Source organism: Guyanagaster necrorhizus (assembly GCF_019112545.1).
Source record: "Guyanagaster necrorhizus MCA 3950 unplaced genomic scaffold BT62scaffold_19, whole genome shotgun sequence".
NCBI classification, from domain to species: domain Eukaryota; kingdom Fungi; phylum Basidiomycota; class Agaricomycetes; order Agaricales; family Physalacriaceae; genus Guyanagaster; species Guyanagaster necrorhizus.
In genome coordinates, this window is record NW_025064898.1 from 521,429 (window position 1) to 538,638 (window position 17,210).

The 17,210-nt window shown below is 48.5% G+C and overlaps 8 protein-coding genes across 8 annotated transcripts; 5 read left to right on the forward strand and 3 right to left on the reverse strand.

Annotated features, from left to right (window-relative positions):
- Window positions 1–114: 114 nt before the first annotated feature.
- On the forward strand, window positions 115–2,355 carry BT62DRAFT_1030506 (uncharacterized protein; the record flags this gene model as incomplete). Its single annotated transcript, XM_043178329.1, has 7 exons — window positions 115–255; window positions 303–519; window positions 571–785; window positions 837–1,001; window positions 1,050–1,703; window positions 1,758–1,863; window positions 1,907–2,355. 7 exons carry the CDS (start codon window positions 115–117, stop codon window positions 2,002–2,004), a joined length of 1,596 nt encoding a protein of 531 aa, XP_043037694.1. The 3' UTR covers window positions 2,005–2,355.
- On the forward strand, window positions 2,227–3,366 carry BT62DRAFT_257673 (uncharacterized protein). Its single transcript, XM_043180264.1, has 4 exons — window positions 2,227–2,635; window positions 2,694–2,761; window positions 2,816–3,120; window positions 3,175–3,366. Exons 1-4 carry the CDS (start codon window positions 2,448–2,450, stop codon window positions 3,217–3,219), a joined length of 606 nt encoding a protein of 201 aa, XP_043037695.1. The 5' UTR covers window positions 2,227–2,447; the 3' UTR covers window positions 3,220–3,366.
- A 1,683-nt stretch (window positions 3,367–5,049) lies between these two features.
- On the reverse strand, window positions 5,050–6,396 carry BT62DRAFT_900608 (uncharacterized protein; the record flags this gene model as incomplete). Its single annotated transcript, XM_043183425.1, has 5 exons — window positions 5,050–5,732; window positions 5,848–5,943; window positions 5,996–6,076; window positions 6,127–6,174; window positions 6,234–6,396. Coding segments are annotated over 5 exons (1,071 nt in total), but the record flags the coding sequence as incomplete, so codon positions are not given.
- Window positions 6,397–6,718: 322 nt separating this feature from the next.
- BT62DRAFT_934375 (class I glutamine amidotransferase-like protein) lies at window positions 6,719–7,829 on the forward strand. Its single transcript, XM_043186718.1, has one exon. The coding sequence runs from the start codon at window positions 6,914–6,916 to the stop codon at window positions 7,682–7,684; it is 771 nt and encodes a 256-aa protein (XP_043037697.1). The 5' UTR covers window positions 6,719–6,913; the 3' UTR covers window positions 7,685–7,829.
- A 92-nt stretch (window positions 7,830–7,921) lies between these two features.
- BT62DRAFT_1008400 (uncharacterized protein) lies at window positions 7,922–8,575 on the reverse strand (the record flags this gene model as incomplete). Its single annotated transcript, XM_043177438.1, has 4 exons — window positions 7,922–8,106; window positions 8,160–8,277; window positions 8,328–8,455; window positions 8,512–8,575. 4 exons carry the CDS (start codon window positions 8,573–8,575, stop codon window positions 7,922–7,924), a joined length of 495 nt encoding a protein of 164 aa, XP_043037698.1.
- Window positions 8,576–11,290: 2,715 nt separating this feature from the next.
- BT62DRAFT_258050 (ribosomal protein L1) lies at window positions 11,291–13,320 on the forward strand. Its single transcript, XM_043180265.1, has 5 exons — window positions 11,291–11,527; window positions 11,575–11,841; window positions 11,891–11,989; window positions 12,040–12,868; window positions 12,919–13,320. The coding sequence occupies exons 1-5, from the start codon at window positions 11,328–11,330 to the stop codon at window positions 13,177–13,179; spliced, it is 1,656 nt and encodes a 551-aa protein (XP_043037699.1). The 5' UTR covers window positions 11,291–11,327; the 3' UTR covers window positions 13,180–13,320.
- BT62DRAFT_981802 (ectomycorrhiza-regulated esterase) lies at window positions 13,286–14,514 on the forward strand (the record flags this gene model as incomplete). The annotated part of the gene is made up of 6 exons (XM_043189631.1): window positions 13,286–13,414; window positions 13,493–13,512; window positions 13,567–13,638; window positions 13,695–13,920; window positions 14,032–14,252; window positions 14,304–14,514. The coding sequence occupies 6 exons, from the start codon at window positions 13,286–13,288 to the stop codon at window positions 14,512–14,514; spliced, it is 879 nt and encodes a 292-aa protein (XP_043037700.1).
- Window positions 14,515–15,143: 629 nt separating this feature from the next.
- Window positions 15,144–16,331, reverse strand: BT62DRAFT_1008403 (uncharacterized protein; the record flags this gene model as incomplete). The annotated part of the gene is made up of 6 exons (XM_043177439.1): window positions 15,144–15,255; window positions 15,323–15,361; window positions 15,415–15,632; window positions 15,685–15,927; window positions 15,977–16,109; window positions 16,162–16,331. The coding sequence occupies 6 exons, from the start codon at window positions 16,329–16,331 to the stop codon at window positions 15,144–15,146; spliced, it is 915 nt and encodes a 304-aa protein (XP_043037701.1).
- Window positions 16,332–17,210: the final 879 nt, after the last annotated feature.

A 17,210-nucleotide genomic window follows, 5' to 3' on the forward strand; every position in this document is an offset into this window, starting at 1 on the left:
TAAGGCCAAACAGTCAAACGGTTGTTGCCTACTGTCCTTGTACATGCCTGTGTTCTGTTTTCCTGACGAAGCTTCTGATGAGGTAGGCGGTCTCCTCTATAATGTCGGTGTCTAATGTTCCTCAATTTCATTCAGGAAAAAAGCACGGAAATTCTTGCTCTGATAACGATGGCTAGTCACGACAACGATTTCAAGCCAACTTTGACGGATATTTACGATGAATTGGTCAATGACAGCTCTACCGCGTCACTACTAGTGTGTACCACCCAGAGTCTTCCCTTCCTTCCGCTGACGATGATAAGGATCCGCTAAACGCATTACAACCTCTTCTCGGTAGCTCAGAGAAGGTCGCGTCGAATATTCTCGATCTCATGGGAAAATGCTGCAACGCAATGGAGATTGTCATTGGCGTACAGGAAGCCGTGGAACAACTGGAGCATCAACTCGCCACTGATATCGACGATGAGCAGGTCGAGCCGAATGGACAACTCTTGATGCTAATCGGGATGTATGCCGCAGGTGTGTTGTCGTCGATTTTTAACGCGTTTGGAGCTTTATCTGTGTATCAAGCTATTCCGCGTCTCAAGTTCGGGAAGGAACCCGTGAGTGAAACCTTGAAACCTATTGTGATAGAGCTGGCGTCTGCGTTCCGTCGTGCAGGGCTACATAGCTCTCGGGAGGAAGGAAGTCGGATCATGGAAGCTACTGCCGACCTCGTAGTAAAGCTAGACTCATGGGCAAAAATGCAGCCGGATGCGCAACAGGATGAGATAGCATCTTGTCGGGTTCGTGCGCCCGTAATCTGCTTTGTATTCTCTGACTCACAATCACCGTAGATACTGTATCAGAATCTTCTCGACAGCACCGTCATGTCCTATGGGCAGTGTTTACAGACCTCGCTTGCCACGAGAACTTTCACAAGATGGTTCCCACGATTGAGCTTTCGTTCTGTGCCCGGTGCAGGATGGCAGGAAGGACAGAATGCCATCAATGCGGTTTTGGTACGTGATTTCCTTCCTTTTCTACTCATGTACTAAGTGTCGATATAGAACTCGTATAATCTCATTGGCTTCTCGGCCAAGGCCCTGGCTTCGACCCCTTCACTATGTCACTTCGTTCTTCTCGCTCACTGCCAGGACGACTCTCTCAAAACTATCAGAACGCTATCTACAATGCTACCCATCATTATCAATTGCATACGAGCGAATCATTTCCTAGATGAATGCGTTTCGTTCCTTCTGGACGTTCTCTGTCCCTACCACGCCGAGATATCTGAAGATATATCGATGCCACTGTGTGCTGTCCTGCCATCCTTGGCTAGCACGCACCCCGACTCATCTCTCCGTCACCAGACGTTTCGCGTCCTCTCATTAATACTGTCATTGTCCCCCCCTCCATTTCGGCTTCAAGTCTTGAAAGATCTCTGTTCGACAAGTGACTTTCCTCAGATGAGAGTTGCAGCAGTGGGCCTCATGAAGGAAGCCGTTCTGGAAGCGTTCGGGAGTCACGCACCTTCCTCAAATCTTTTTGCCTCTCCACGATTCTTGCAGGTCCTTGGACCAATATTGTTCCGCCCCAACCCGCCTGATTTCTTCTCGTCGGCGCCTTCATTGACTGTCTTGGAAGACTCATCTGAACCTACGCGACTTGTCGAATGTCTCGCCTTGCTTTATGTCCTCATTCTACAAGATAAGAAAAATCAGGTATGTCATAATTTCCTTCCCAGCATATCGGTATTGAAGTGCGTCCAATTCCAGACTGGCATCCGTGACCGAGACAATTTAAAAAATATTGATCGTCAACTTCTTGAGCCAATTCGGAGGACGCTGTCTGTCTTGCTGAATGACCCCGACGTCGCGAAGAGTATGTGGCATTTTTCCACTTGTATATTTCTGATAGGATGTAGAACATGTACATGCGGTGCTTCCCCTTGTTGCTCTCAATGTCGGGATTGAGAGGCTCGGCGAAACAATCAAGAAAGAAGGGCTACATACTTTCAATTAACGGTACTCTGTTCACAAGCACGCTGTTTGACGAACTTTACATAACAGCCGGTGGGCCCTTTTCCTGTAGCCATCATCCCAAGCTGATGATGATACAGTAGGCGCCGATAGATAGACACATTATTTTTGCAGTGTATTATCTTTTCAACGATACGAATTTGATTGTAGTACGTATCTACCCAATCCCCGTCTTCCATGTTCCTCATCATGATGTAGCACTGTTTTAGACCGCAACAAGAAGATTTCGACGAACAACGCATTAGATGTGCATGAGACGCGTCTCCACCACCGCTGATTGATGATAATGGTTGACAATATATATGACAGGGTCTCGCTGTTTTGACTGCTGCTCCCTTCCCCTCCCTCCTTCCCCTCCCTTCAACTGGTGCTGCAGCGCGGTTCCAGTACACGACACTGCGAAATAGTTATCGCTGAGCGATTATCATGAGCACTGGTTGCGCTCCCGTTTTGACAGTCACGTCTTCCGTTCGTCGTGAAAGGGTCGAGACCACGCTTCGCCATCACGAGTCTGGTGCAGCCGGGCAATCTTTGGCTACTTCAACATTATATGTTGCGACACTGTGGGCGTATCTGCCTGTAGTTTCAGCGGCCGAAGTCTGTCACACCACTGAGTGCGTTCGCCTATGGCTTCAAATCAACTTCTATTTCTCATGATGGCGCCACATCCAGTTCCGGCGACAACGTATGCAAACAGCGGATATCGACGGCTGTCAAGGTGGCCATCGGTGTTGTCGTCAGTGAGCATAAACGCTGTAATCAAGATGTTTGCAGAGTTTCATACCCTTGTATAGTCGCCGTGTTTCTCCTTGCTCTAGGGGTGTTCTACTTCATTCGCCGCTCCCGCAGTAAGAGACAAGAAGAAGAATCTTCTGGCTTTGACATCGAGCCTAGCCAGATTGAAGGTCCTCGAGCGACTGCGGCGGTGTCCTTGCCGACGACGACCTACGCCGCCAAATATGATCCATCATCAGCACCGGTCCGTATGAGTTCGCCGAGTGTGTCAGGGAAGAGTAAGAAGATATTTGCAAATTTGAGGCAGGGACCCAGTACGGCTCCGACGGGTCGTTCATATCCTTTCGAGGGGTACTCGTCAAAGGTGAAGGCGAATTATTTACTTCTGAATGCGAGCTGAGCACATTTCCACTTGTAGAACCCTCCGCCCCGCTCATTGCCTACTACTGGTGCAAAGTTCTAGACTATATCCTCCTCCTCCTGGACTTGTTTCCTGTCTCATCACAGCCCCTATTTTAAACTTCCACCGCAACTATATCATTGATGGTCATCTTTAATTTCAAGTTTGTCTGAGCAGTGGCTAGTCCAAGCAGGAAGGACCATTCTTTCGATTAGTGTGAGCATAAGTCTTTGGTATCTCTCATTAGGCAGAAGCCACTACAAGAAAACTACATATCAAGTGTATGGTAACATAAGCGAAACTCGTATATCATGAGGTATTATTACTTAACCATGACCAAATCACATCTCAAGATGCTCAACTTCCATATGTGTTGGAACTACCTCGCCATCCACCTCTTCCTCTGCCTCTTCCTCTTCCCCATAATCCTCTACCTCTGCTTTCATAATGACCTTGAGGGGGTAAGGGCTTGATACCATTGCGGGAATTTCCATATCTCGGACTGTGACTACGACTCCTCCTACGACTCCTCTCCCGGCTTCGACTCCTGCTCCTGCTCCTGCTCCTGCTCCTGCTCCTGCCTCTCCGATAGTCATACTCCCGATCTCTCCCGCGGCTGCTATAGCTCAGCCGCCTATCCTTATCATCCAGCTCACGCTTCACATGAGAGGTCGGCGAGTCGTTGTGATGGTTCGAGGGATAATCCGAGTACCTTCTCTCAATCGGTGCATTGAAAGTGCTCGAGCTTGCACTTGAAGGCGGGGGAGGGAACCCGCTAGCGGCAGTAGAAGGAGGACCAGGGTATCTCCTAATATCCCAACGCCTGGATGCACCGTACCCGCTAGCATCCGATTGGAAAGGGATCGGGATCGGGATCGGTATTGGTATTCCACCACTATTCATTACATTCGGGATCGGAATTCCATTTACGGGATTCGGCGTGGGATTTGATGGAGGCTGAGGATTCAATCTAGGATCTCTAGTCCTTGCAGAAGCCTCAAGCCTGGCCTTTGCAGCCCTCATGGGCGCGAGAAGGTCCAGACCGATAGGGTTGTCTTGTGTTCCTAACCCTGAGAAGGAGGAGGACCAAAGTGATGGACTATCGTCTCGTGGTTCCTCCTTGACACGTATTACAGGGGAAGGTGCCCTTGGTGGTGGTGGTTCCTGAATAAATGTAGGAGCCAGGGCAGGACGCAGAATTGGCGTAGGTGCAGGAGTGGACAGGCTGGTATTCAATAGGGAGGCTGATAATTGCTCAACCTCGGCAGCTTTTGGGGTCTTATTTATCTTGGGCATAGGGACCATGGGTGCTTTGGGTGTAGATCTACTCAAGGATGGTGGTAGTATTGGCGATCCGATAACACTGGCCGTGCTGTTAAGCAGCTTGCTTCGTGGGGTAGCGGTCTGTGGAAGACTCGATACATCTGTGGATATCACAGAAAGTTTGGGTTTCATTGTGGACTTGGCTTTGGGTAATGAAGGAACTGGTGTCCCTCCTTTTGGAGTCGGTGATACATGCTTCGTTGGTGCTGGAAGAACCGCGACAGCTTTGGAATTTGTCGTAGTACGAGCTGTAGAAGATGCAGCCCGTCCGGAAGTGGTCTTGGCGGCAGTGGTCTTTGTGGCGGTCAATTTCGGTTTTGCTTTGGTCGAGAAATTCCTGCTCCCAGTCCACTCTTCAGAATCCGAATCGTCGACCCGCCTGCGCTTCCTTGCTTTATTTGGCTCAGCCTTCTGCTTCCCTTTGTCTGTGGTAGTCTTTCTCGGCAGCTCCTCCATGTCCACATCTTCTTTGATCTGAGCCACTTTCACCTTGGGTACCGGCTTCGCGACCTGGCTGGCTGGTGGATCCCCTTTCCCGTCACTCTTAAAAGTCATCTTCTTCATCCTCTGCACGAACGCAAGCATGTTCTTGTACACCTTGGAATTGAAACGGATCTCCTGGAAATCGTTCCTAACGCTTTTTCGTATCTGGTCTACGGCATCAGACAACTGCCGCATGGAAAGCTGGTCGCGATAGAGAAATATCATATAGGCGATCATGACGAACTCAACAGGGGAGACTTTGGGCGCCTTGAATGGTTTAGACAAAGCTGGGTCCTGCGCCAGCTCACAGAGCACGTCAATGGTGCTGTCGACGTTTCGCTGTAGCTTAGGTGTGACATCGCGCTTATTCGAAAGCCAAGCTTCGATTTTCGTTGTAGATGGCTCAGTCTTGCTTTGCCCGAGATCGATGAGGTAGACAACTTGTGCTAGACACATGAAATCGCGTCCTCGGCTGTTTCCCCAAGGCAGATACCCTTCTAAACCTGATGGAGAGGACAGCCTGTCCTTTATTTCACGGATGAGGATCGGGTAGCTGCCATTGATGGCCTGCAGTCGTTCCGCAGGGGTGAGAGCGACGCCGAGTTGCACGCGCCGAAATATCTCCCGCTCTTGGTCATATGTAAGGTCGTCATATTCCACACAAGTGATCTGCTTGTTACTGAATCGAGATTTGAGCTGGGAAGGGAGAAGCGTGCGAGTTGTCTTTCCGGCGCCAGCAGTGTACCAAAATTTTCCGCCATTTACCGAGTCTTTGTCTATTACAAACGTTAGATTCGAAGGAGCAGAGATGGAATACAATACACACGCATGATCTGTAGAAAAACATGAGGTCAGGTAATGGGCCGAAAACAAAAAGAACGCCACACACATGTCCATCCATAAATCTTTGTATTGACGACAGTCTCTGCTTTCCATCGATACATATTCGTTTCTCCTCTCCTTCAGAGCTGATCGATACCGCTGTAAACTGGTCAGACAGATAGGATCAACCAGTAACCAGTGATGGACGCACCGAATATCAAAGGCGGTATATAGTAATTGTGAATAAGCGAGTCGATAAGCTGAGTTTGCTTGGTGTCCGGCCACACGACATCTTGGGGAAAAGATAAGAAAATACCAGGTCATGTATGAAAGTCAACAAACCTCTTTGGTATTCGGGATCCAAGTCCAGCGTATTGTCATAAAGCTTCCCTGTAGCATTAAATGGTATTAAGAAGACACATAGCCGACAAATGAACGGCTTGACGGACTGTACAATGATTCCACCGAGTACGACACTGTCCTTGGAGCACGCAGTACAGGATTGATCACGGCTTTTTGGCGCGACCCTCGAGTAGAGTTCACCGCAAGGGGTACATCGTCATCATCACCAGACGAGAGGTCCGTAAGTTCAGAATCGTCAGAAAACGACATTGTCGTGGTGGTGAAAAGTGAAGAGAGTAGTAGTGCAAATCCCTAATCAGATTATTTTAAATAAATCTAAAAATGTAAATACTGCCTTTTTAGGCTTCCCCACATATTTCTGGACCAGCAACAAAATTCCCTTTATCCATGGGCATACTCTGGATACTGATGACGAGCAGGAAGTGGGGGGGTAAAGCAAAGATGCACCATTCCTCAGGCTGTCACTTAGATGAACTAATACCTAGGCGCCAATCGTCTGATAGGCGCGCAGGCCCAGGTCGGATCACAATGTTTATCCATAAGTTATATATGTTCCTCAGATGATTGATTATTCCTGCCCGGCACCTTTAGAGCAGTCATTTTAGGGACCTCATCTTTTCATGTCGACCGTGACCTCGACTTTTTGGATCGATGTCTCCCCTATAATGTATCGGATATCTAAACGTAGGAAGACGCGGGTTTTCCCGCACCGGCCCGACCCTTTTCCGATGCGGAATATCGGATATGCACCACTTGTCTTTCCAGTATGTCTCCAATGAAGCTTGCCATTCTTCTGTGCGATACGCCTTTACCCGCAGTCGTTTCCACGTACGGAGACTACACCGTAATCTTCCATCGCCTTCTCTCTTCCGCCCCTTCCGCCCCTTCATTCACACTCGATCCCTATGACGTCGTTTCTGCCAAGGCCTATCCTGAAGATCCAACTTCCTACGACGCAATTCTGCTGACTGGATCCAAACACTCTGCTCACGAAAACGATGCATGGATACACAAGCTGGTGGATTTCGTTCGAACCACTGCTTCCTTGCATCCACAGGTGAAACTCATTGGGATCTGCTTCGGACATCAAATTATCGCCCGTGCGTTGGGCGGGGATAAGGCATGTGTGGTCAACACGGCTGGCTGGGAGGTCGGTCCGACCAAGATTGAGCTGACGCCGCTGGGGGAGAAGATTTTTGGCAAGCCAGGCGAATTGGTGATGCAGCAGATGCATCGGGATCATGTGCCGTCACTCCCGCCAGGATTTCATCTGCTCGCGTCAACATCTGTTGCTCCCGTGCAAGGAATGGTCAAATTTCAGGATGGGCAGGAGGAGGATGTGCATATCTTTGCGGTCCAGGGCCACCCTGAATTTACTGAGCCTATGGTATCCATTATGGTGGAGACAAGGGGTGCAAGTGGTATCCTGAGCAAAGAGATCGTGGAAGATGTGGGTAAACGGAAGGATATGCCAACGGATGGTGTCCTTGTCGCCAATTCCATTTGGAGGATCTTGCAGTCGAGCAGACATTCTTGACTCCAACTGGTTCGATTCTTCACATGAGAAATGACAGGAATTGTACGAGCTTATACCTGTGTACTGATCGGAGTAGTTCATGGTAGACTGCTGTAGAGACTCCAGTATTATAAAGTTACTCGTGTTAATCATTCTTCCACCTCCCTTACAGGCAAGTCGGGGTTGATTTATTCGTGCATCAAAATCAAAGGAATGTGCTGGATTGGTCAACGACTGTACATGGCCATCATGTAACTGTTAGAACTGAAATAGAATAGTCATCACAACAAAAACAAGTGCTGAATCCGGCGATGCCCTCAGGGTCGAAGATACATTGGATTTCGATGTTGCAGACTGGGTTGAGCTGGCCACAGCCAATTCGGCTGTGATCTGAGTCGCCGCCGCCGCCGCCGACGAAGCGTTTTCACACGACATTTGATACACTATCATACCAAGATGAACTGTCATAGCCCCTTCAGATAAGCATAATACGTACACTTATTCAGTTTGTCTCCTCCCTGGGAGTCGGCGGAAATATAACAATCTATACATGTAGAAACCCTATTTTGATACGACACAGAGCAGAGGCACTCCAGTTGGCTCTGGCCACACATCTGGCACCGAGAATCAGATAGAGAATTCCGGGAAGAGAGACAACGCATACACTGATGGTCCCAAGAATGGAACATTGCCATGCACAGCTGTCCGGAACGGTAGTCGTATTGATCGAGCCGGGCGTGGTTCGTAAATGGAGTGAACCTGTTGCGGTATCCAAGTTGGAAAGTGCGAGAACTGGAGAGCGACATTAATTAAGTAAGAAAAGAGAAAGCTGTGGACGGTGAGCCTACCTCTTGCAACCAAGAGGCTCAGGACGGCCAGGAGAGGAAAAGAGCGTGTGTGGGCCGAAATCATGAAAGGACGAGAAGAAAGATTGGTTTCCCGGATCTAATGGCTAGCAGCCTGGGCATAAAATAAAGATCAAATAAATAAGACGACAGATGAATAACAATGTGCCAGTGGATACAAGTTTCATCTACAGGAGTCAATTTATTCCTCAGGAACAGCGGGAGGGGATATAGATGTAAGGAGGGATGATTCCTCATCGAAACCGACCATGAATTTAAAGTCTCAGTCGCCTGCGATTCGTAGAAAGCGACATCATAACGCAAATGAAAAGCAGGACCAGATGACCCCGTCCAACGTCAATCTCCCAGACGATGGTGATTGAAGGCAGGCAAGTTAAGTTCTAAAACACAGAACATAAAGTGTCACCTATGCTCCAGATAGTGCGTTCTGCTAATGCTTGAATGGTCGCGGTAGTCGAAGGAATGGGTAAACGTACTGCCGACCTCATCTACCTGCACGACGCCCATGGTAATTAGATGTTCGCGAACATATTGCACTGTAATCGTACATGTCTTTATCCCCAGAACATGTTCGCCCTGTTCATAGCCCCCTGTCCACTGTCGGCACGTGCACTGGTGGCGTGAAGCTTCACAGGCCATCGGCCATTCGAGATACATAGCGTCGACGACCACCGAAGCTCGGTGTTACGGCTAATATCCAGGACAGATACCGGCAGGTAGTATGCAGGCACTGCAAGACGCGATACATGATTAGTAAATAGATGTATGCGTAGTGAGAATGAATAGGTCCTCACAGGATCCCTCAATATGCAGGATTGACTCCTCGAGGCAGTTCTGGGTCGCATCGAGCAATTATTGGATAATTTGACAATCGGCTTGAAAGCTTGAGTAAACGGACAGCTTTCGAAGACGGGATATGTTGAAAAGTGGCTTGATGGTGAATAAACCCCCGAATATGAAGGGAATGTCATCAGAGAATGACAAAGATCCTAATGCCGGGGAGGCTTTGATTGCCTTGACCAGAAGCTTTTGGACATTTGATCCAAGCGAGAGGGAACGCTTCGGAGGCTAGTTGAACCAAATCAACGTAAGATGCTTCAAGGACAGGCATCCTTCAAATAAGGACAGTAACCACCCTTCGTCCACCTGCAGACCGTCGAGATGAGTGCTTGTTACATGTGGAGAACGGATGGAGGATTTAAGGGATGGTGGCAAGTTATCGGTTCCAAAAGAAACTGGCCTGCTCGTAAGAGCGATGCAACGTGCACATGGAAGTAAGAGAAAGGAAGGAAGAAAGTCATCCTTAAAAATCCTTTCCATACTCCGATGGTTATTCCCTACTAAACTATCATGAACAAGGAATGATTTGACAAGCGGAGGAACATGTGGGAAGCGGCGAATTAACATTGATAGAAGTTGACGCAAGTATCTCATGCTCCTACATACGGCTCTTGTATGCAAGGAGACCAGGTATTACGGAGTACGAGTATGACTTGGCAATATAGGTGACCGGCACGTCGATAGGGATGTGACACGAGGATACATTGGCTTAATGCGGGTATGTCATCGCGAAGAAAATCAAGAATAGAGGCAATGAGCTATTGGGGGTAGTGATTCTGGGGCCATTACACTTGTCGCAGCGTGCTTCTGGGTTCTGATAATTTTCCAATTCAATGGAACAGTGGCTCATCACAGTTCGTGATTACGAGCACCAAGATTGTAACGGAGAATTGAGATGACGAAGCGTGCAGCCACGGATTCCTTATGGTTGTGGCACGCTAAAAAGGAGATATTGCACTTCGGTGGTAAGCACATGTCGAGTCGGACAGTCCCGATTGCTCCTTTATTTAGGCATCACCTCCAGAAAGTTGAATTTTCCCCTGTGTCACAGAGTTCCGGTTTTTTGGGCATTTTTCTGCATATCCGAAGGTTAATTTCATCTTGCAAACATAGTCCTTCGAAAGATCTGCCATCTTATGAGAAGTTTCGGTTGGGTTTCCATTCAAATTTTAATGGACGGCGTCGCGGCGACGAAACTGAACCGGCTCTTCGCACGCGCATCACGGCGATAACATCCTTGAAGCAAAGTGTCTACTATAAATCTCTTCTAGCTTCATGTAATGCCCGTTGCATCTATCATCTTTCTCTGAGTTGAATTACCGGAACTCGGTAGTTGCATCAACGCGAATGCTATAATACAAAAGCCATATCAAGAACTGGATTGTTCCTTTCGGAGATACCACTCGGGTACCGCTTGTTTTTGGCCCTGAACCGCGCTTTTCGGATGGAGAGGGAAGATCTGAAGTATGAGTATATTCAAAGTTAGAGCTGTCTGTAAACGGCTTTCTCCGTTGGACGAGGTCATACGGGCGCTGATTTTCCTCCGTGATGCAATGCTTTGATGAGCGCTTGCAATTGCTCAAGTTGGCAGTGTCGAAGTGGATATCGAATGAAACGAATCGTGTACTGTTTTGTCTGTGGCTGCGCCAATAGAGATGGAATTATAGTCTCGGTTGTGTCAAGTTATCAACAGCCGACGAAGCCGGGCCCCTTGATTTCCTGCCGATGCTCATGATAGCATTGAGCGGTTTTTCTATGGTCATATTACATTCATCTTAACCCGGCAGAATTCGAAATTATTCGGTTCAGCCTCAAAGGGTCTTCTGAAATAATGTACTATGGATCAAGAATAGATGTTAACGGAACCTGAGTACCATAAGGACCAATAGCACCAAATATATGTCAACATGAAAATTTGTCTTCGCCGAGTCAGACGTAAGGTTCGAAATCAAGCAGTCATGGCTGGGGACGAGCTCATTGATTCGCGCGTCTCGGTGACCCAGTGCGAGCGCGCCGTCGATGCCATACATGCCCACCAGACTAAGAAAACCGACAAGGAATCAGCGAGTGAACTCTTACCTGGGAAAGAGCAGACCGTCTGGCTGAATGTCGCAGTCAAGAAAGTCGCTGCTGAGAGGAAGATAATGCCTGTACGAATGTAAGTCGTACCTCGTCGTACCAGCTCTAGTACTTATGTCGCATCAGTCCTGTGGTTCATCCCATTGTCGACCCTCGGACGTCGGGCGTCTGCCTCATTACAAAGGACCCCCAGCGGGAATACAAGGATCTACTGGAGGCTAAGGATATAAAGTTTATTTCTCGTGTCGTTGGTATTAGCAAGTTGAAGGGGAAATTCAAACCTTATGAGGCTCGAAGAATACTGCTGAAGGAACATGGGCTGTTTTTGGCTGACGATCGAGTTATCCCTTTGCTTCCAAAATTGTTGGGCGAAAAGTGGTTCCGAGCAAAAAAGTATGTTTAATATCCATTCGTTTTACCCATCTCATTGGTCGCGGCACAGGCAACCCATCCCTGTTACCATGACTCGCAAGGATCTCAAAAAAGAGCTTGAACACGCTGTGCAGTCGACGTACATGAACCAGAATCGTGGTACTAATACGTATGTGTTCATCCTTCTGTGGCTATGTTAACGTTCAACATCACTTATAGTGCAATAAAAATTGGAAACATGTCCCACACGCCTGCTCAGATTCTCGCAAATCTAAAGACTGCTCTCCCTGTCGTCGCCAAACGTATCAGCGGTGGATGGGACAACATACAAGCTCTCTCCATCAAGACTAACTCCAGTGTCTCGTTGCCAATTTGGAGCTGTTCTTTAGGAGACGAGGATGGTGGTCGATGGGCAGGCTTGGGCGCAGTCGTCGACGCCGATGCGGAGGACGAGGACAGTGACGGCGATGATGACGAGGCTATGAAAGTTGATGAGCCTGCCTCGAAAAAACCTCCATCCGGTGGAAAGAAGCGTGCTGCTGCAGATGACGAGGTCGAAGAAACCTCTAAGCCCAAAAAGAAAGCAAAAGCTACCGAGAACAAGTCTGCACCGGAGCCATCCAAGTCCGTGAAAGGGAAGGCTCCCATTCCGGCAGAATCGTCGTCGAAGAAGGAAAAAGTGAAAGCCATTCATTCCCCCCCTGCAAAGGTCTCCGCGGATTCGTCGAAGAAGTCGAAGGTTCTAGCTCCCAATGATACCATTCCACCTGTGACCACGACCACGCCCTCCACTAATACCGCCTCTACCAACTCTAGCAAGTCGAAGAAACTCAAAGCCAAAGCCTCTTCGGACGCTTCAGTCCCCGTTCCTGCTCCAGGGCCTTCACCCGCTTCGGAGACCAAGAAATTGAAGAAGAAGGCCTCGAAAATTACTCAGCCGGTCAAGAAAGATGAAGGAGCGGGCGCGAAGCTTGCTAAAAAGCACAAGAGTGTCAACAAGGAGATCGATACCCCCAGTACAGCAGACGATGACGCGAAAAACAAGAAGGTATGCATCGACTTCATCCTTGTTCGTGACCGACGTAAATGATGTTTTAGGCTTCTTCCAAGGAGACTGTTTTGCTGCTGCCAGAGCCTGCCCCTGTCGATGAATCTTTCAAGAAGGATAAGAAGCGTAAAAAGGCCAAGTCAGCGGAAGATGGCGGGGCTCAGGCCCCGGTTGACTCTCTTACTGCGGATGACCTCAAGAAGAAACGCAGCGTTGCCCCAGGTGAGAAGAAAAAGGATAAGGTAGTCAAGGCGAAGGGAGGCAAGAGCGCGAAGAATGAGATTATTGGGAAAAAATCGGTTTTAGCATAGCACTTGTTTTGTCGGACGTTAAACCTTTGGTCGGTTAGTTCAGTTGCCGATTGCCGGCCCTCATTGCTGTGGCCCAACCAAAATCGATGGTTGCTTCCGTACCGCCATGACTGCAAGGCAGCGGACTTCGACAAAAATTTGGATTCCTCATTCAACTGAGCCTAATTGTTCTATTGTGGGCATCCTAGAGCAGCTGACACCGGGCCAGCCAACCAACGGCAAGAAGATCGCTCTGGTGTGTATATCCAGAGAAGCTTTATTGCGTCGTCAAGACACCTTGCTCAACCCTCGTCGCTCCTTATCTCACCGGTAGATTCTCCATGGTTCTGCGGGGTAGACCTTTCGCCGGACTTGCAGTAACTCGTGTTTATCTGAACGTAACGACAGGCACAAGGACTATCTGTTTCACAAGCACCTCGGGATTCGCCTTCCTTTAGATTTGTTTCGCTTTGATTTTCGGTAACTCTTATTGCTTCATTACGGATGATGCGCAGTATCATTAATCATTGCTACAGTGGTTGCCATGAGACGCCCGGGACTTGGCGGCAAGGCAGTTTGGAGGACGACGTGGTCGATATCGGCGTTGTCGTCGATTACCTCGAGAAAACATTTGGTTATCAAGTTGATTTGGTCGTAGGGCACTCCAGAGGGTCTATAGTTGGCATCCATTGGCTCTGCACCTCCGAAGTCGGAAAGAAGGTATCAGGATTTGTCAATGTCTCTGGGCGATACCGTATGCGTGTAAGTCTTTATCTTGAAACGCTTTACTCGTTTCTTTTATATCTCTTTTTCTTCAGGGAATTCACGGTAAATGAAACCCGCTGTCTCTCTCCATCGTATCGCTTATTTTAGGTCGCAGAAACTGCTCTGGCAAAGAAGTGGACAGAGAGCTTCCTTTCCCAAGAATATCACATCTGGACGCCCACAGTGGCGAGGAAGGTTCTCTCGATCAAGATTTATCCGGAAGACGTTGAAAATTTCTGCAAGTTTGATACATCATTAGTATGGGACAGATTCCCTCAAGGCACTGATGTCCTAACCATACATGGGTTGTCGGACATGCAGGTTCCACCGTTTGTTGATTTTCATTCCACAAAGAGTTTGGACCAACTCCATAGATGTAGATACGAGGCCGTTATCTATGCCAGGGCACTGAGCAACCGAGACCCCGGGACTCACTCGCTTCATCTCATGGAAGACGCAGATCATAATTTTATTGGACGACAGGACGAGGTGGTTGCAGCGATTCTAGAATGGTGGAGTGCTCACGAACGCGGGGATCTCCAATCAGGTATATGGAGAGGGGCGGCGGCGGGTCTTAGAGGCAGGATGTAACCATGCGCAATACTTACATGAATTTGTTCCTAGGGATGAACACTGCAGTTTTGACTTGATCCATTGCCTGGAATGTATGACTTCAGGCCAGGTACGTGCCGTTATGTCAATGATTTTCTTCATTTGATATTCGCCATCCAATTAATGACACATTCGTTGATGAATGGTTGTATCAACCGAGTCGTTTGCGTCGTTCCTTTTCTTTTACATGTGCCTGATAGAGGCGGAGCATGCCGTTAATCCCCGCTCTGCTCTTGACGCGTCCAACAATAACGAAGGCTCTAACAATTCTGGAACGTCACGCATGACGCGCTTCCCTTGATATCAGTTCAACAACAACGCGTCATAATTTGACTTGTTCGCGGTGATCCCCAAAACTGCAGCTCATGCGACGGACAAATAGATCAGTAAGTAATTCTTCCTGTTGTGATGCGCGACCAGTTAACAAATGTGCTACAGCTAAGGACAAATACGTGTAGACTATAATATGAAGGAAATAAGGATTATTTTTAAGGTAAGTAACTAATTGTATATCAAGTCCATGAAGAGCGCTTCTACACATGAGATGGGTGTATGGCAGGAGATCTCCGTCCCGCTGAGACGGTGATGGCGCTCCTCCTTCCTCCAGTTCAAAGTTTTCCGCCATCGAGATCGAATAAATTATGATGCATCTGTCTCTCTGCGCGTACAGCATCGTCGACGGATGGAAGACGTCGAATGTGTGTTTCGAGTGGTGACGAACTAGGTGAATGATAGAGTATTGGTGGGGTTGCTGCGCCGACTTGTCAGATGCGGGATAGACACGGACATAGCCACGCTAGCGGTGTCGGTCGTGGCTGGCCGTTTACTGTGGCACAAATACCACAACACGACGATATGGGAATGGTGATTTAGAAGAACACTGGGCCTGCGGATGATGCGCCTCCCTTCACAGTCGTTTGCGAGCCCTGCGATGGCTTTCCAGAGTTTTGTCCGGACATTGTGGATGAAGATATGAGGATGGGCTCGACAAAGAGGTGGTGGTGGTGGTGGTGGTGGTGGTGGTTAGGTGTTCTGGGGCGGTAGGAGTGATGACAACCGGTTAAGGGCCGAACTTGTTCTGGGGAGGGAGACAACGACTAACTGGCCTTTATATAGGATCATCACGCCGTATTCAGGCAAATTCCGCACGCAGCCACGAAATGCTATGGGATGACTACCCATGACTCGAAATGGGAAAGGAGTTAACGGTGGCTTTACCCAAGCATAGAATTCCCACGAAGGCGCTCGTTTGACAAAATGACGACGATGATTTCGGCAACGCGACGCCCAGCTTTTCCTGCGTTTCAAAAATATGCCATTGGAGGTATCCTTTTTCGGAACAACACCGCAAAGCTGTTGGTTCCTTCTGTCTCGTGCCGAAAAATGCGAATTCTTTATTTCCTCCGCACAGCTTTCAGTCCTCCGACGCTAGGTAAGGTACCCACCGTCGAAAGCGGATATCTTCATCAAAGGTCGATCGTGGCTTTTTGGATACTTGGCTCAAACCTGGCTCGTGGCCCAGCGCTAAACTTGCCCTAATCTGCCGGTGATTCGGTGCAAGTTCCTGCCGCGGCCTGAGCCTGAATTGTGAAGACGTCTATCCGGACTGGTTCTCTTTCCGAATACACTCCGACGTCGAATTGATGGTTTTCTTTTAGAATTATTTTCGGGTGCGTTCGAAGATTAACTTTGTCAAATGTTGAAACGTCGACGGTTCGTGCCTCTCGAATCTTCCCACAACCACCTCCTCGGTTTTCAATAGGATGCGTGATGCGTAATGCTTGTAATATAGGCATTCCGGTCATTTCAGTGATCATCAACGTCGGCCGGAACAAAAAGGCCGCTCAGGAAACTGATCCTGATGAACGTAACGTTGGTCTTAATTGTGGACTACTTATGGTTCCAGTTAGAATAAGCCTTTCTTTTGAATGCGGCTCAGTCATGCATAGCTTACTGGGCATTCAAACTGTCAGCAATCCTCGATCCTGTCACTACGGCATCCCCCGCTGAATAACGTTACACCTGCAGCTGTAACTGATCCACACATGGTTGCGAACGTACCTGGGGGGTTGATGAGGCCTCCACGAGAAAGAGGGCTGATCAAATCGCGGCCACGAGTTGATCTGTTCGTAAGTTGTACATTGTGCTCCACGCCTGTCCAAGTAATCCAGGTTCCAGGTTCCGTCAAATTGACAAGGCCCCGTGTACAGTCCAGAGATATTAATGATTCGCCCATTTGCTTCCGTTCAAGCCTCTGCACCAGGCGGATTTAGCGGGCAACATCATCGTGGCTGTGCTTAGGAATCCTCAGTCCCTCTCGGACATCAGAACCAAATTCCCAAAGGGCATCCAGAGAAGAAGACTCAAGAAGTCGTTCTTCAAAATGCACAACCCTCTGCTGGTCGGACAATTTTTTCGAACATCACAACACGCGCAGTCCATGACATACCCAAGTGTTTTTAGAGACATCTTGTACCTAGTGAAGGATAGTTCTCGGTCTAAATCACATTATCTGTGCGATAGTCTCGGATACATGATGGAGAAGGAGCGTAAATTTTATTCTTGTAAGCCACAGGTAATTTAATCGGGTTGGTTGGCACAGGCTTGACCCTCAGTCCATAACTTGGGAAATTCTTCGCCTCGACTTGACATGCGTAGTCGACGCGTGCGGCCAC

Excerpts from the sequence above, each read along its gene's own strand:
- BT62DRAFT_258050 (XM_043180265.1), top strand. The coding sequence starts at position 11,328 with ATGGCTGGGGACGAGCTCATTGATTCGCGCGTCTCGGTGACCCAGTGC. Across the intron at positions 11,990-12,039 it reads CAGAATCGTGGTACTAATAC|TGCAATAAAAATTGGAAACA; the intron begins GTATGTGTTCAT and ends CATCACTTATAG. Across the intron at positions 12,869-12,918 it reads ATGACGCGAAAAACAAGAAG|GCTTCTTCCAAGGAGACTGT; the intron begins GTATGCATCGAC and ends ATGATGTTTTAG.
- BT62DRAFT_257673 (XM_043180264.1), top strand. The coding sequence starts at position 2,448 with ATGAGCACTGGTTGCGCTCCCGTTTTGACAGTCACGTCTTCCGTTCGT. Across the intron at positions 2,636-2,693 it reads GAAGTCTGTCACACCACTGA|TTCCGGCGACAACGTATGCA; the intron begins GTGCGTTCGCCT and ends CGCCACATCCAG. Across the intron at positions 3,121-3,174 it reads TCGAGGGGTACTCGTCAAAG|AACCCTCCGCCCCGCTCATT; the intron begins GTGAAGGCGAAT and ends TTCCACTTGTAG.
- BT62DRAFT_934375 (XM_043186718.1), top strand. The coding sequence starts at position 6,914 with ATGTCTCCAATGAAGCTTGCCATTCTTCTGTGCGATACGCCTTTACCC.